At 41.9% G+C, this 18,357-nt stretch overlaps 2 protein-coding genes across 10 annotated transcripts in view; both read left to right on the forward strand.

The window, feature by feature from the left end:
* Positions 1-10,372, forward strand: part of bsnb (bassoon (presynaptic cytomatrix protein) b) — a 55,033-nt gene extending 44,661 nt beyond the window's left edge. For 2 of the 4 annotated variants that reach the window (XM_035631990.2, XM_035631993.2), the window contains exons 6-13: positions 1,051-3,151; positions 3,546-4,474; positions 4,834-4,942; positions 5,024-5,170; positions 5,367-5,419; positions 5,621-5,737; positions 6,092-6,294; positions 7,116-10,372. In XM_035631990.2, the coding sequence (XP_035487883.2) occupies positions 1,051-3,151; positions 3,546-4,474; positions 4,834-4,942; positions 5,024-5,170; positions 5,367-5,407 (3,327 nt within the window). In that variant the 3' untranslated portion in view covers positions 5,408-5,419; positions 5,621-5,737; positions 6,092-6,294; positions 7,116-10,372. The remainder of the gene's footprint in view (positions 1-1,050; positions 3,152-3,545; positions 4,475-4,833; positions 4,943-5,023; positions 5,171-5,366; positions 5,420-5,620; positions 5,738-6,091; positions 6,295-7,115) is intronic. The other 2 variants (XM_035631991.2, XM_035631992.2) reach the window with 2 other exon arrangements.
* A 4,701-nt stretch (positions 10,373-15,073) lies between these two features.
* erc2 (ELKS/RAB6-interacting/CAST family member 2) overlaps positions 15,074-18,357 on the forward strand; it is a 34,758-nt gene continuing 31,474 nt past the window's right edge. For all 6 annotated transcript variants that reach the window (XR_004793482.2, XR_007030853.1, XR_007030855.1 and 3 more), the window contains exon 1: positions 15,074-15,197. The gene's annotated coding sequence lies outside the window, so the exon portion shown is untranslated. The remainder of the gene's footprint in view (positions 15,198-18,357) is intronic.

An 18,357-nucleotide genomic window follows, 5' to 3' on the forward strand; every position in this document is an offset into this window, starting at 1 on the left:
ATGGTGCTTTGCTGTCTTCCTGGTTGTTAGCAGCTGGTCAAAATAAATTAATATTGCTCTGCACTTAGACCACAATTAGTCTTGAGAAGAAAAGATCGACATCAGATTTCAGATTTTTACACATTTTAGTGTAGCGTTTCTTACATGGCTCTCTTGTGGATACTTAACAAAATCACAATGGATCTACTCAACACAGCTATTTTGTAAGTAGCAGACTAGCACAGATATCTTTGGAAGTAGTATTTTCATTTGTAATGTTTGACTATTTTTTCCTGCATGACATACATTTTGAGCAATGCAAAAAATATAGATTATGTAGGTCTTTGAAGAGAGGAGTAAAGTGAAAATTTATATTTTTCTGAAAATATATTTGAAGGAAATTAAGAGACTCAAAAACATTTCTTTCATTATACTCTGATGTTTAAAAAAAATATTTTACCATTTCACGCTCACTATATGTTTACATTTATTAAGCTGCTAAAAGAAATTTCTTTGTTCAGCATTTTATTTCAAAGAAGAAATATTCTAACATTCATGGATCCTACATTTAGCAAATGTTGCTTAGTCAAACACACTTATTGACACTGGCAGAAAAATATATGACTAATTATTAATTGATTACAGTCACAACATTATGAATGTTACTTGTTTGGCATAACAATTAACATGGTTGGATTTTAGTGGTTCCCCTTGCAGTATTACTGTGCTTCATGTTGACTACACTGACTGCCATTTCTAAACATTTTCTTTAACATTGTTAATCCAGCATAAAATAAAAATAAAAAGTAACTTAGTATCTTTATTGAAACAACATTTTAATCAATATAATGAAAATCATTATTAATCAGTGTTAATTGAACTGCTCCCATAGTACATAGGTCAATTAACATAGTCTGACAACATATTAGGATGCATAGCTCTTCACTAAGGTCTAGGGATGACTACATTTGCAGACCCTCTGAGAGTACCCTGTATACAGTAATGAGTCTAATTTACATAAACATTCTGTTTATAGCTCAGTGTTTACTGATGTATATCTTCTTCTCTTAGCAGATGGCCTCCCTGCAGCAGCAGCAGAACTCTCTCATGAGGAAAATAAAGAGGACTCTCCCCAGCCCCCCTCCAGAGGAAACTCCTCTCCCCATTGTTACTCCAGCACAAATGTACAGCTCTTCCGGCATGCCCCAGCGGGTCCTACCCAGACCCTCCCAGGGAATCACCAAGGCTGGCCTGCTGAGTGAACTGAAAGCTGTGGAACAAGAGTCATCAAAGCTCCGTAAGCAGCAGGCCGAACTGGAGGAAGAAGAAAAAGAGATTGATGCCAAGCTGCGTTACTTGGAGCTAGGTATCACCCAACGTAAGGAGACCATGGTGAAAGATAGGGAGAGGAGAGAGCTTGCTTACCTGAGATGTATGGGTGACGCTCGTGACTACATGTCAGATAGTGAGCTCAATAATCTCAGGATGGCAGCTGCAACAGGAAACTTTGATGCTAATGGACTGCTGACAAGGCCCAGCACTGCACCAATGAGTCAGTTTACTAATGACCTCAATTCAGCCTCTCAGTATCCCTCAACCTCATCTTATATGTCTTATTCATATCCACAAAGTCAACCATCAACGCAGCCACCGAGTTCAGCTTATCAACAGATAGGCTTCCAACCTCCTCAGTACCCTTCATCCTCTGCCCCCCAGCCAGGAACTTTCCAGCCCCACCCCCCACCAGGCCCTGGCTATCAGAATCAGGGAACATATTCTTCTCGTATGTATGCTCAATCCTCCTACCAGACAGACCATGGCATGCAGCAACATGGTCTCCAGGGCTTCCATCAGCCTGGTCAACCCATGCCAAGCCAGAGTCTTCCCTACCCCAGCCACAGCTCTTACCAACCTGGCCTCCCCTTTCAACCGCAGGCAGAGATCCTTACAGTCCATCAAAGACCAAGGCAAACATCTTTGGCTGACCTTGAGCAAAAACTCCCCACCAACTATGAAGTCATTAGCAATCCAGCAGTGTCAGTGGCAACATCAGCTCCAGATACCAACTATGGCAATGCAGTCTACAGCAATGCATATGGACAATACCAACCACCTGAGCCTTGCTTGACTCACTCTGTGGAGAGCCCCACCTCTGCTTATGCTTCAGATGGACTTTACACCTCAAACCTGGAGCAGAATATTCCTAGGAACTACGTCATGATTGATGACATCAGTGAGTTGACAAAAGACAACACTAGCCAACAGACTGATGCTTTAGGTCATCCTGTAGGAGGACGGTATCGCACTGAGAACGGCCCTACGCGTGGAAGTTCCTATGGGAGGCCTGAAGATGAGCCTGTGGATGCTTATGGCAGACCTACAGGCTCAACAGGATACCAAAGCACAGTAGACAGTCGCACCACCACCACAGTGAGTGGAGGCTCTTCCTATTACTATGATGATTATAAACACACATCACGGAGCTCCTCCAGTAGCCACAAACTCACACCCAAGAATCTGGCCCCTGCTGTAGTGTCCTCTAAACGCAGTAAGCACAGGAAGCAGGGAATGGAGCAAAAGATTTCAAAATTCTCCCCTATTGAAGAAGCACGGGATGTGGAGTCTGACCTTGCCTCTTACACGATGACAACATCAACAGGAGGCAGTTGTACAGTTGTGTCCAGAACCAAGAAGCTTCCGGATGATATGACCTACGGGATGAAAAAAAACACATATGACCAGCAGAAATATTACGGAACCAGTCGTGAGGGTCTTGAGGAAGAGGACCGCATGTATAGCTCTGGAAGGTCCAGGTCCACTGGATATGGTATGGACAAGATTTCCTCTAGAGATACCACAGGCCACAGGAGTAAATCTTATGAAAGAGATGCCATGGAGCGGTCTCAGAGAAGCAGTCGCAGTGGAAGGCCTCCCATGCGCAGCCAAAATTCAGAAGAGGAGAGCCCGCTCAGTCCTGTTGGGAAGCCTGTAGGCATAGGAAGAACCTCTGGCATACCAGAGGCCCATGATGTGAGGAATCAGTATGGCTCCAGCCATTCATTGCCAGATGTGCAAGACCACCACAAGAAGGACCTGCCCAGGAGTCATGTCTATAAACCAGAAGACCCTTACCTGGTCGATGACATGCACTGTGCTGTTTCTGACAGTGAAGGTAACTGGTGCTGACTTAATTGTATTGAATTTAATGAATTCCTCAAACCTTTAAAGTGTGCTGGAAAGGGACTGCATGCCGCCGAGTGTGGAGTTTTGGGAGGAGCGCCATTATATTTTTTTCTTGTTTTTTTGTATGGACCATTTCTTCTCATAAATGACGCCACATATGCCTGTTTTGCATTTATGTTTTGCATACTTAATTTTTCAGTGTGTGATGATGTCCTCTGTTTTTTAAGTTTTTTTGGTGGATTCCTCAAATACTGTATGTGCATGACTCTGGGATGTCGAGCATGTTTTCCCTTTTTTTTGTTGTTGCATGGATTCGATCTGCATGCTTCTCCTCCAAAAACATAATACAGTTGACTGATAACATTTGCTCTGGTTTTAAAAAGCATATCACCTGGGCCAAGAGGAAACTGACTGGTTTGAGAAGCCACGGGAGGCCCGTTCTGATCGCTCACGACATCATGGAAGTGGAAGTCACTCATCCACAGGTAGGCGTAGTAAACACACCTACCATGATTATGATGAACCTCCAGAGGAATACTGTCCCCAGGATGATTACAGTCAACAACGCCATTCCTCCTCCACATCGCCACGAGACCACCGTCACCACGGTGGCAGCTCTGGCAGACACAGCTCTTCTCGGCACTCCTCAGAGGATCCTAGGTCCACCCGATCAGCCAGGACACACCCCAAAGACCCATCGGGTCGCTCTGATGGCAGAAGCTCTGCGTCTATGCAAAGAAGGAGCGGTCCAGACTCCCGTCCTGCCCAGGGAAGCCCCCGAAATTCAGGAGACTTCTCTCGTGAAACAGCTTCGGGTCATCACCACGGTACTGGAGGAAGGGGCCAGAGACCTCAAGGAGATCGGCCAACCTCCAAGAGACAGGAACCCTCTGCCGGAGGGCTTAAACCACAGCAACAGCAGCAACAGCAGCAACAGCCCCCTCAGGGCCATGCTGGTCCGCAACGGCCAGGTGTGCAGGGACAATCTGGGAGACATCCAGGCTCTGAACCAATTAATGGCACCCAACCAGCACCACCACCACCACAACAACAACAACCACAACAACCACAACAACAACAACAACAACAACAACAGCAGCAACAACAACAGCAGCAGCAGCAGCAGCAGCAGCAGCAGCAGCAGCAGCAGCCACAACCACTGCAACATGGCCAGGCCCCTCAGAGCAGCCAGCCCACCACAACCACTGCAGGAGGTGGACCAGCACAACAGCAGCCCAAATCTGGCCAAACCCTACCTCAGGGACGCCAGCCAGGAGTTGGTTCTGCAGCTGGACAGCCAGCTACCACAGCGGTTAGTGGATTTAATCCTCGTTTCACTTTACCAATACAGACTAAAACAACATTATGTTTTCAAGAATGTGATTTTTGAAAATCCTCTGAAGTGTGGTATTTTCTAATTAGATGGCAAATAACTCACTAGCTATTAAATACCATTGTTGTATTGTCCTATTGAACCTTCAAATACAAATGTCCCAAGATTGTAGATTGAGAGTACAATCTGAATATCTCAAAAAAGACACCTACAGTGGATGGTGGGCATTATATACACCATAATGTACACAGAAAAAAAGCAGGGAGGGTAAATCTAGAAATACACCAAAAAAAAAAGCATAGATTACGAAATCTTTCTCTGTGCTACTTTTTCTGCAGGCAAAAGTTGATGCTTCACCTGCAGCAGCTATGGGAATGAAACTAACAGCAGGAGTTCCAACAACACCTCAGCCTTCCAAAATAGCTACACCTCCTTTAACAGGCATCGGTAAGTCTCTGTTCAAACACTGCCAGAGATCACACACAGGCAAATTAGGACCGATGTGAGGATTTTGTATATTGTTTGCAGGCTCCAAGGCTGCCCCTGTTGGGATCGGTGGCAAACCCGGAGGAATAGGCAGCGCTGCAGCAGGACAGCCACCAGCTGACGGGGATAATGTTCTGACCAAGATGCTACAAGGAGGGGCCGCAGAGCAGGCAGGGAAACTGGGGGATGGTACGTTCAAGTATAAATAAACATTTAAGAAATTGTAATACAGTTCATATTTGAGTCTAGTAGATGTTTAATATTTTAGCTTTTGTTTTAAAAGTAGAATCCACTGATGAAGCTAAAATTAAAATACTGGTATTCACTTTTTGGGTAAAGTTGTTTCCTCATTTCTCTATTTGCCTCTTATCTTTGATTCTCGCAGCTTTGTCTGGCCTTGGGAAGAAGTTCACTTCATTATGGTGAACTGATCAGACGGTAAGTGGATTCAAATATTTAATGAAACTTAAAGACTTTAGCAGTTCAAACTGATTTAGTTTCTTAATCATTTATTTTGAATAATGCATTTATTTTAGGGTAGCAGCAGATGCTTACTAGAAGTAATGAATTGTAAGTATAGATGTTTGTGGAATTATAATCTACGTGTGTATTTCTTCATGTGTCACTGCTTTTTTTCAGGGTATGCAGAGTTGAAATAAGACGGATCGGTACTTTGTTCTTGAAAAAACCTATGACACTGCATTAAATACATTTCACATTACATAGGAGGTAGAGGAAGATATCTTGAGTGCATCAGTGAGTATTTCATTAATTTGTCTTTTTTATATTTTATATTCAAATTTTAAAAAATATGTTTATTCTTTTTTGTAACACTTGTACTGTATGAAACAGATGCAGTGACTATATTGAAGTGTTAAGGCCTGGTGATAGTTTTATTAAATGTCAGACTCAAAGCTCAGATCGTTGATGCCGTCACACTTACTTTGATTAATGGATTAAATGTTTTATCAACTGGATATTTACATAGATTAGCATAGACCATGTTCGCATAAAGAGAAGACTCAAGTGAAGTGATAACTTTTTAAATGCTGTGATGGTATATTTGGACTGATCCGCTCTACCTTTCCCCTACCACAAATTACTGAACAGAGCTGGAATCAAAGGATGCCTTGTCAGCACTGAATTCCCCAGACATGGGCACACGATTGAAGTGAATTTAATAAGGGTGATCGCTTTGTCAGCACAGCGTTACAAGGCTTGAGCAGAGGCCTGAGCAGACCTGAAAGTAGATGATGCCTTGACCGAACTATAGTCCCAGGATGATGATCATGGAGACATCTGACGCCTCATTGGTAAGTACCTCAAATTCATCACTTTTGTTTTGTTGTTGTGTATTTGTTGGCTTTGTTTGTGTTTGCATCAGGCTTTAATTCCATAGGTTCATTGTTGTATCAGATAATAGTCAGCCTGAACCTTGTGCTGGAGAGGCGAGAGGCCAATGCCAAGAATAAGGGAGGTTCAGCACTAGTATGCTTTACCTTCTGACTCCACACACATGCAATAATCTGGGCCAAGCACACTGAGCTATAATTAGCCTGAGAAGGCTAACTGTGGCTGGACTCTAATGTCACACACACAGAGACACACAGGGACAAGAGAACATGCAGGCGCATAGAAACATGATTCATGGTAACCATCACTCGTTACATGGAAGACTGAACCAATGAACAATTTCTGCTCAATGGAGCAGAACTACAGAAGTGAAAATACAGCATAATTCACTGTATTACGCTTCTATCAAAACACATACTGTGACTTGCACAGGATGAAGCAGCTCATTTAACTGAAGGTCTTTCACTCAAATCTTATGTTGTCCATGAAGACAGTTAATGGATTAATATCAGTAGCCATGTCAGTCTCCTCCGTGCCTCTGACCAGTCTGAGGATTCGGAGTGGTGCTCTGTTAAAGAGCTGTAACATGAACGTAGCAGTAGGCTTTGGACTGTGTCAGCGTGCTGTGTAATGATCAATGCAGACAGAATTGTAATTTTTTTCCCCCATATTTTTTGTGTATGTTGCAACATTATATTTTGTCTTGTCTGCAATGCGACTGACCAACCATTAATTTACTGTATTTCTGCCAGTATTCACATCCTCACTGTCTATATTACAGAGGGAAAAAAACAGTCAATAATGAGGATGCAGTGACGCGGAGGAGAGTGGGGGAAGGAGGACTCGAATCTTGCTTCCTCTCCTCTTCTGGAGAAAGCCTCCTGGGAACTGTATGACAGTAAAAGGCATGCTAAGTGAGGCACCTGGATATCTGGATATATACCATGCATGTCCCTTCTTTCAAACAACTGCATGTATGAAGCCTCACAGCGCCCTCTACAGTGATGTTAATGGAACACAGCTCATGTCTGATGACTTCGGACAAGGATATTTGATTCTGCGTTGATGCCCTCACAGCCTTCTCATGCAAAAAATATTTAAAAAGAAAGATTTTCATAGGTTTTTCTTGAACCAAAGATACCAATCTTACCGTACAATGACAACACATCCCTGAAGAAGACAAGGTGTATCACGGCAATGACAACTGATCTGATGACTCCACTACAATCCTTGAATGTTTGGTTTCTCTGGTTTCTGCAGTACATTCCAGTATAGGGAATTCTACCCTTTCTTTGAATGTGTTTTATTTCTCTTCTTTTATTTTTGTTTTGTTGTCTACAGAATGCATTGTGTAAATGTGGACACGAGAATGCACGCACAAATATTTCAAAAACTGAAAAAAAGAAGCCCATTTTGTCACCACCTTTTGAGATGCCACTAGTCGTTAGATATCGTTTTAAGGGAAGGGAATTACTACCAGTGTGCCCACAAGTGTGAGATTCACACAGATGAGAGGACCAAATGAAAGAGTGGCCACGGCTTTTTATTAGCCATCACAAAGCCATCGTTATTGTCAGCCCTGGAGACTTCTGGGACTTTATCCTTTTTATTGTTTGTCTCATCTTCTGATTTGTATTTTTTGCCTGATTTTCATCGAATGGAAGAGCCTTATTCAGTACTGATGTTTTTACCTGTATACCTCATATATTTTAAAATGTCCATATCACCATGCATTTCTTTTTACACAACTGTATATTGTATGTACATAAAACAAATCAGAGATCTAACTATGTAAATTTTTCCTTTGTGTATTTATGGAATCACTTTCTGGTGAATTTCTTTTTTCTTTTTTGTTGTTCTGTGTTTTTTCTTTGGTAAAACTTTATATTTTTCACTTTAGATTTTTTGAATCTTTTTTCTTGCATCAGATAATTTGCTTGTTTATTTTAAAAAAGCAATAGCATGCAGAAAATGGTATATAGCACAATGGTATATTATTATTTAAATTAGTGATGAGAAATATCAAACACTTGTTGATAAATAGCCGTAATACAAGTTGTCAGAGGGTTTACAACCACAGTACCATGTCCAAATGTGCATGTATTGTGCAGATGCGCAAGAGCATGCAGACTGGTACAAATACACTCACAGACACACACACTCTCTCTCTCTCTATCTCTTGCAAATACATATGCACACACGTACTGTACACTTTGCACCATAGTTACACTTTAAAAGCCAAGGTTAATTGAGTTCTCCGACGAACAGACCTGTTAACCTGCTGCTGATCAATGTGGTTACAGTACCAATTCACCAACAAGATGATCTCACTAACAAGCTGGGCCCACTGCCTCTATTTGTGCAAAGACACACATACAGATACAGACACGTGCACACACACACACACACACAAATACATGCAGATATAGGGGAGGATGAAAGCAATTATCAATTTAAATGTTCTATGCAATGACTCATTTTGAACCTGGAAGTGATTCAGCCTAAAACAGTTTATTATCCCCATTGTATTCACAAGAAAATTACAAAATTATGAACTACAATGTTAAAAAAAAGGTCATGAAAATGTTTTTACTTAGCAACTTGTCTGTATGAATTTGAATATTGAATATTGAACTAGAATTGTTTTTATTTTTCGTGGCATGTATTCACCCGTCACACCCCACATGGGGGACTTGTTGCCAAAGGGTAAACTGTGTAGACTGTTGGTTCTGAATGTCCATCATCATGTTGCTTTGAAGCATGGGTTTGCTTGGCTTTGTCTGGCTGTTTGTAAGCCCTCATTCAGTTTTTGTGCGTTTTGGCTGACCTGGGCTCCTCAGTGTTTGGCTTGCAGTGACTGTCCATGCAGCTATAAACCTGTGATACAGATGGTCAGCACATCTCATTAATATGTGTCAATGTACATAATGGGTGTCAGTATAACCTGTGGGGTCAATGGAATGCTTCAAACCGATATGTCATTGTTGATTAAAACACTCAGCAGCCAAGCCATTGGAAAGGTGCATGATTAGATCTTATATTCTTGGAATTTGTACCTGAATTTAAAAAAATTATAATAAAAAAAAGTTATGGCATGATTTCACCAAGGTTTTCGAACCTTGACTTTCACAGGCCAACAAAGAGAATATTGATGATTAAAATACTCAGCCAGTCATTCACAAACAGGGCATGTCATTTGGAAAGCACAAGCCTGACTGGTAACACTTGCCTCTCGATGAAACACAGAAACATGGAGGTTGCGTAATGGGGCCTCCAGCTGAACAGTGTGAGAGCTGAATCAAAAAAAGAAGTGGAGGTGCTATCTGGTCGATATGAGGTGCATGAGACAAAACAGCCTTCAGTGCAGCCGTCCGGATTGACAGACAGGCAGAAAGTCACACATTCTTACTGTAAATACAAATTCATTCTTCTGTACAGCTTTTGAGTTTTGAGTACGGCCGTCATGTGCATCCCCATGCCGTATTTGCTGCCAACTTTTTGTGTATAAAAAGAATATTCATTACCACGATAATGATGATGATGATAAAACTAATGATGATGATGATGATTATTATTATTGCATAAGCATAGTGTATGTGGCTGACGCATATTGACTGTTTACAACAGTGGAACAAAACGTGTATTTAGAAACACCTGGTCTGTGTAGAGTTTCTATACATATTGTGTATTGTATAACAAGACAAAATACCTCCATGGCATTGGAAAGTGGAATGCCTTTTGTCAGACTATCAGGAGGTCTTTGATTTGATGGATATGATCTGCAAGGTGATGAGGATGATGGGAAGAGGCTGGAAAAAAAACACAAAAAAAAATCTGGAAAATGTCATTCACTGTTGTAAGTGCAATGGGCAAAACGTCAGTCGTGAATCCATTGTGAAACCTTGTGTTCTATTCAGTGTATTCCTGTAAACAGATAGAGTAAATTTTGCTGCATCATGTCAAGTAATGTGATTAATGAAAATATTGACCCTGCAATTTCCAAACAGAAAAGAATAAAAAGAAAAGGAATATATTGTGGTTATTGTCTTAAGTCTGTTTGAAAATGTGTGTCAGTTCCTTGCAGTAGAGAAGATTGACAAGCTGTGTAGTAGGATTGCAGGAGTCGGTGGGGTAGTAGCTCTCACTCGAGCGGTCTTTTTCATTCTCCACGCTTATCCCTCCATGCATATAGATCTGTGTATTCCTCTTGTCAATGGCATTCATACAGTATATTGTGCCTTTGCTTATAATATATTAAAGATCCATTGACTTAGCACTCCTTTTTGAGGAGTCTAGATCTCACAGCAGACTCCAGTATGACCAGTTGACTGAGAAAATTGGCTGTCATGTATTTTTTCTATCGTCCTTGTGTATGTGGTGTCACAGCAGAATGAAGGACTTCTCTAGTGTAACAAGGCTGAATGGGCCGTCAGGTTACTATGAAATCATGACCCATTCAGAAGCTCCCAGTGAGGCATCAATAATCACATCTGCAGACCTTGGCTGCCCCCGTCTGGTTCGCTACGGAATTCAAAGCAGGTAGACCAAATAAGTATGTTTACAATTTTAACAGTCAAATTCATTATGGATAGTAAACGAAGAAAAGAGCTGTTTGTAATACAAAAGTTTTAAATCCTTTAAATCCAAAACGGCTTGAGGCTTCAAACTGAACCTAAATGCAATGTCTCTGATGTTAATGCAGAATATGAAGAGGTCAATTATAACTGCACGGACTATACAATAAGAAAACACTGAGATGTGAAAGGATTAAATTGAACTTTCTCCCAACTGTGCTGCTATAGGAGACTCACTTTTCCTTAATGATGTTATTCTCTGCCCCATGAGAGTTGACTGTGAGAACCTCAATTCCTCCTGCTGTACCATGTCATAAACATTTTTTTTTAAAGATGGTCGAAGGCATAAATCAACGAAGGATAATACCGCAGTAAAATGTCTCTATTAACTGATACGACCCATAATTGAGAACGTTGTGAAGTCTTATGTGCTCCATCTTTACTCTAACAGAGATTTATTGCGTGGGCCCAGCAGCCAACTCCACAGCACTGAACCTTTTTAACTCCGGGCTCATCAAATGGACAACATTCAACATCGTTACGATTTATACAGAATTGTTGCCCACCTCATCCTTTCCGGGAAGTTGCTTACGCTCTAGTACTTAACAGATATTATTTAATTTGCTGTGATGGCTTTAGAGCCCTCTCTTGTTTCCACCACTGCAGAGCAGGTGAATGCTTTTATTCAGCAGGTTGATTTATTATTTGTTATTACTTTCTTCAGTCGTATGTCACTTAACCTAGATGTGTTTTTATGAAGGACATGAGTCATTATGATGCTGTTGGGATCTTTTCATTTATCTATTTCCTAAAAGGTATGACGGGAACTTCAGCCTCAGAGTATTCTTTCTCTCAGCGATGACCTCAGAGAATAAGTCAGTGACTCATCCTCAATGGTGGGAAGGGAAGTGTCACATGTAGATGTTATAGGAACCGAGGGAGCAGGGGATGACCAGAAGCCAGGACCACTCATCTTACAAATTAATAATTCGTCATTGTTACCGCCAGACTGCACTCACACTGAACGGAACTCACTGTACAAGGAGCACATTATGTGGTGAATTGTTTTGGTATTCTTTTATATAACTAGGATATTTTACCTTTTGGATGTAAAAAAATAGTTTAAGTTATTAATAAGCCAGCTAACAAGACTTTGACGTATTTAACCACACCACCAGAGGCCGGCAGTGAGCAGACCCATGATCAGGCTGCTGAGTAAGATGACAAATGAGCGTGCTGAGGGAGAAGTGGCTGCTCAGGTTTTCCTCCCTCACCTGTCACTCACGATCATAATCTGCTCACTTGTTTGTCCCAAACAGGCTGCGTGATCAATACACAACCCTTTAATAATGAAACAATCCTTCTTCCAGGCCGTTATGCTTCATAAAAGGTTTGTTTGTGGACCAATGCTGTCTCACCTCACAAAAAGATCGATAACCTGAAATGACTGTCGTGGCACAGAAAGAAAGAAAAAATAGCCCGATTCTCTGAGCTTCAGAGGAGAGTCTGGTTTGATTGAAGAGGTTTTTTAACTTGAATTATCACTTATCTTCGTCCTTTTGCTCAGTTAAGAAATTATAGGCTTTTTAAAACTTTAAATTTTTCTTATAACTCTTTATTTTATGTTCACCTTCAGTGATGGTGGTGTCACCAGTCACTGGTCCACCTCTCAGTTCATCACAGTTCCCCACCCTCTGGCATGGATTGCCCCCAGATTTATACTGTTTGCTTCTGTTTAATCAAGCATCGACACTGATATAATTTTCGACTGCACTGACTCAGTGACTAACTTATCCTTTAATGTAATTCATTGGAACTGTATATTCCCTACCTACCTGGTTTGATCCAGCAGCCAGCAGTCAGTGTTTGCAGTGCAGAGCTGCTGGAGGGTCTTTCTCTGAGGAAAATCAAAACTCATATTGAGGTGAGTGAATCAATCAACTTGCTGTAACCAGCCACCATTTAAAGTCTGCCCGATCTAATGGTAATAGAGGTATTAAATCAGCACAAAGCACGACAAGTGGATGAGACAGAGAAAAGAGGGGGATGGAGAGAGTCTGTGTGTTTGTGTTCAGGGCTGCTGATGCCTCTCCTTTGGGCCTTGTCATGCACACTCATCATCAGAGTTTGCGATGCAAAAAAAATGGGAGAAAATCTGTGTAATTCAGCGAGGCTGAAGGCAAGCGAGAGAGGAGCCAGGGGGACGCTGTTCTGTTTTGTACAAAGCTGCAGGGCTGTGTGTTTGAACACTTCTGAAGGACGCACTCACCACATAGTGAACTCACGGCGTGTGACGTCGTCAGATTAGATTGATTCATGCTGCAACAGAAGTTCCTTTGTCAGACCTGCTCACTGAATCGGTGGTTACCCCTTGGCAAACCTTATTTGTAGTGCTGGCAGTCTGAACATGCAACTGGAGAGGACTGCATTCATTATTTCATAAAAGACCAAACTATATGTCGCTGCTTTGTTGACTGAGCCATTGTCACCCAGTATGTTTGATCTAAAAACCAGAGACTTTGTTTCCTGGTTCCTACAAGTTGAACGATGTTTTGGGAAATATGATTGTACTCTTTGTTGCTGACCTACATGTGAGCATTAATGCCACTCTCATGTCTGTATGGTAAATATGAATGAATACTGTTGTCTTTTCACTATTTTGAGGTTACCAGGCAACAACTGAGACTCCAGGAAGTTAATGCGCCCAGCCAAGAAATAGTCCAGCACATAAATGTGTTGTTTTTACACTTTAGTATTTGCATGGATTAAACAAATCAAATGCATTAGCCTATGACATATTCATTAATCAGGTTTAGATGTGCTGGTTGAATTTTTTTTACCTTTGAGCAGAGTCAAGCAAACTGTGTCCCCATTTCCTGTCTCTGTGCTGGGCTAAGCCAACTGGCTGTTCATTCATGTTCATATCAAAATTGGTCTTTTGATTATCCTTAATCTGATAATGACCCAAAACTCATATAAACCAAACCTGGAATAAACAGTAGTTTCTGTTCACTGTGACAGAAAACAGTAAAAGTCAACAGTGCCTTGCATCACCTGCCCCCTTTTCCACGTGCTACACAAGCTTTTAAATCAGCTACTCCTGCACACTTGATCCTCTTTCATGCAAACAGTGTTGGCGTAATTCTGTTTCCTCTCAGCCAATAAGAATTAACTGGATTAGGTGTGCAAGAGTAGGGATGGAGCAAGAAATCAGTGGTAAGACGGAATATGAGGACAAAGAGAATTTGTTGCCCAGAGTATTGCTTGTCAGGCATGCAAATCGTCCCTCCTTTGCAAATATGAGCTGACCACAGCTCCACAAACCCCATCATTTTCTGATACGTTATTGATTACTTCCACTCCTCTACAATTAGGGGATATATAGTGTGCTTATGAAGTAATTACAATTATTACAGTTAGCCCCACTATTACCAACTGCAACACTGGAGTGATCCACACACAAATGCATTGATTATTAATGAGACAGACATTATTCTGAGGTGGTTCGTTTTACAGAGAGCACTTTTACTAATTGGTACTTTAAGTATAATTTAGTGGCAATACCTTTGTACTTTTTCTGGAATAGCCGCCATTCAGGATGCGTGACATTACTTTGAGGTTGTTGTTTTTTTGTTCTTGTTGTTCTTTTTGTATCACTCAGTGACAGCAGCACTATTGAGTAAATGATCTAAGCATTATTTCCATCGCTGTCTGACTTGCAGCATTATATCAGCATAGCTTGTGAGGGACACACAGTAGAAGAAAGTGCTGCCTGTAAGAGTCCAGTTTCAGGAAGAAAAAAAAATCAAGAAACAATCCAGTTATACCCGCAAAGGTTTGCCTACTGGGTCACCCAGTAAATGTGAGGTCAGATCTTCCTGTCCTGACATGTATTACGTATTTACATTGCAGAAACATGCGAATGCCAGTGAATAAGTGAGACATAACAGAGATTGAATAAAAAAAATCAATCAATCAATCAATCAATCAATCAATCAACCATCCTCAGTTAATAGACATGGTCATGGTCAGTGATTCCCCATTCAGCACCATGATGTGAAATTCAGTGCAACGCATCTCCTCCGCCCATCCTCCTCCTCCTCCTCCTCCTCCTGCCAGCTGCCACTTGCAGTATAGTGGTGATGCTGCTCCCTGGTGTGTGGAGGAGGAGAGAGAGCGTGTCCGCTGCCCAATGACAGCGCAGGATGCTGAGGGAGGCTGCTCGGGTTGAATGGAGGCGACAAGATGCCGTCCAGAGCGCTGAAGGAGAGGAATTAACATCGATAAAGGTACAATTGTGTCTTTTATTCTACACCCACTCTACCGGCTTTTTCATTAGAGGAAATATTGACACTCAAAATCCGCGAGGTGTCCTCTCGGGTTTTTTTTGGTTTTTTTTATTGAGGGAGGGGGGGCGACTTGCCGGGAAAATAGCAAAGGCTGTGTGTGCGTTTAAAGAAAAGAAGAAATCACTCTCATTCCGCGGCCGGGGATTGCATTGACACAGTCAGTCAGTCGCCGGGTACCGGAGCATTTGCATTTTCGAATCTCCGCTGAGACCATGGAGCAGCGGTTTGTTTCAGAATCAGGGCTTCAGCTCGGAGGCTGACGCTCGTTTGCACAGTGGTGCGTTCAGGTGCTCGGCGCACACCACGCCGGAGCCTTGGAGCAATGTAGGCCCGGTGAGCTGTCAGATGCTCGGTCGTGCCTTTTTTTTTTTTTGCAGCATCAAATGCAAGTATCCTTACAAATCAGTCCGTAGAAATTAACAGACACACACACACACACACACACACACACACACATATATATATATATATATATATATATATATATGTGTGTGTGCCTGCATGTCATTAGGACAAACATCTGTCGAGGACACCCGTGTCTATATTCATAGGACATTGGTCATTGGACAGTGGTCGTCGGACACTGGAGCCCGGTGGAACGGACCATGTGAAACAGCACATTTACATTTTCTCATCCCATCGTCCAGTCAGGTCGATGGGGGGGGGGGGGGGGGGGGGGGGGGGCGTCAGGGCTCTGTAGTAGAGTACGTGACGAGGAGGCTGCATGTGCTGCACTTGCCCCAGTGGCTCTGCACTGAACCGGTTGGCTCTTCTGCTTTTCACGTGGAATGTCTCTTATCAACCTATTGAAAAGGGCTTTTTATAGAAGCCTCGTCTTTGTCCGCTCCAGACATGCGCCCTGACCTCACAGGCACCAAGGAGCCTCGGTTTGAACTAGTAGTCTCATCCACGACAGAATGCTGGATGCTGCCTCTGAAAATGTCATGATTGCCTCATAGAAATCAGTCTGATAGACTCAGTCACCGACGCCCGAGGAGAAATCTTTTCCCCCAGAACATCAGTATCCTCTCTGTCTGTTTTTTCCCGCACCACTTCCCCCTGACTTGCCATGGATAATTTCTCCAGTGGCCTGTTTTACCATTTGCTGTCAGGTTCTTGGGTCCTGGTGACTGTAACTGCTCCATAACTAACAGCATTAAGCATCACAACTGGTCAGAAATGAACGATGGCAACGTCAGAAGTTCAGTATTTGCAAAAAGCTGCAAATCTATGTAAAAAAAAGAAGAAAAAAAATCGACATGACGATACACAACAGCTGCAGTTATAGTCGTACCGTCTATCTTTTTAAAGTTGGCTGTAGAGAGTGGCAGTAGATTATCACTGTTTCTATAGGTCTTCGGGTCACTTCCTTCAACCCAACATCAATGTGCTGCGGTGCTCTGTGGACCTGGTTAATGCAGTGGTGAAATCACACAACGGCGATATGAAATATAGGTTTTGGAGAAGAATAGAAGTGTTCAATGTATTTAAATAGGCAGATTTGGTGTGTAGAACATGGTGTTGTGGGTCAGGGATTTATAGACAACCTATTTAATATGTGATTTAGATGCCGACTGTACAAGTGCTGCAACTATTTGTCAAATAATCGAATAATTAACATTATCTTGTTTTCAGCCACAAAAATGAGAAAATTTGCTGCTTTACCTGCAGGTCGAGCTCCCTGCGGAGCATCTCAATCTCATTCTATGTTTTATTGAATTAACTAAATACATGTCATTTCAATATGGCATTTGTCAGTGTTTTCTGGCATTTCATGGAATAAATGCTTAATTGATGAATCCAAAAAATATAGATAGAAAATAATTTATAATAATAATAATAATAATAATAAATTTCATTTATAGAGCACTTTTCATTGCTAAAAGCAATCTCAAATGATTAAATTTATTTGATCAAACCTCAATGGATTCAGTATTGTTCCAAGACAACAGTTGATCAGTCTGTAAAATGTGATCAGACCCATGTGATTGGTGAGTGAAGCCACTGGATGGACAGAAAAACAGAAGCACTGTACCCTGCAGCATGATTTTTTTTTGATAGGTGACCATAATGCAGTTTTCCCTTTCTTTGGCCACAGTCATGTTTCTTTAAAGAAAATGTTTCTGGCAAATGTCCCCTTTTTAGATACAGCAGCTGATAGTGAAGACTGACAGGAGACATGGGGAGTCGAGGGGGAGGACATGCAGCAAAGCGGGAATCAAAGCAGGGAAGTTTCGGTCACAGGGCACACATCGCAGACAGTTGGCATCCATTTTTGAAACAAAAGCAGCGACATAGGTATTAGGTGACTCAAAGTTGTCAGTGTCAGCTTTAAACACAAGCTATCAAGCCATAACAACAGGTGACGTCAAGAAGAAAAGGGCACAAAGAAGCCACTGCCTGGATCACTGGTGAATCGGTGGTGACACGGAGAAACGTCTATAAGCTGATGATAGCATACAGTATGCCAAACACTGAGGCTCACTCGTCACAAGACGAACGTAACAAACACTGACTGAAAGACGCTTCCCGGGACGTTTTGCTCTCGCAGCACAGACTTTAAAAATGAACCACTGCACGAACAGCATCACCAAAAAGAAAACCCCACAAACATTATGCGCGAAAAAGCATCACTGGGCAGCCAAACTGAGCCAGACTTCACAGACCTGCTGAAGCAAGCTGACCACTAAAGATAAGCGCAGCAGTGTTTGTTGTTGCATATGTCTGCATATTAAAAAAAAAAAGGTAATTTAATTTGCCAGCATCTCTCAGAGGGACTAAAAGAAAGAAAAAAAGTTATGTTACACTGCTTCTAGGCTAACACTGTGAATTCAAAATCGTAAAACACGTTCTTCGCAAGCCTGATTTGTTCTTCCATTTTATTGAATATAAATTTGTACTTATATTTACAGCCCCATACCATTTATAGGCACCTGTTACTCAGTATAGCGAACAGCGGTGACAGTGTCCCGTGTGATCACTGCCAGGCTGCAGTGATTTGCCCCCGGCCAAGTTGTTTCCTCACAGACGATGCCTCGGTGAGTGCAGCTCAGGGATTCTGTCATCCAAAGTCTTCATACACCACGAGGAAACCTGTGAA

This window comes from Scophthalmus maximus, chromosome 6 (assembly GCF_022379125.1).
Source record: "Scophthalmus maximus strain ysfricsl-2021 chromosome 6, ASM2237912v1, whole genome shotgun sequence".
Classification (NCBI taxonomy): Eukaryota; Metazoa; Chordata; class Actinopteri; order Pleuronectiformes; family Scophthalmidae; genus Scophthalmus; species Scophthalmus maximus.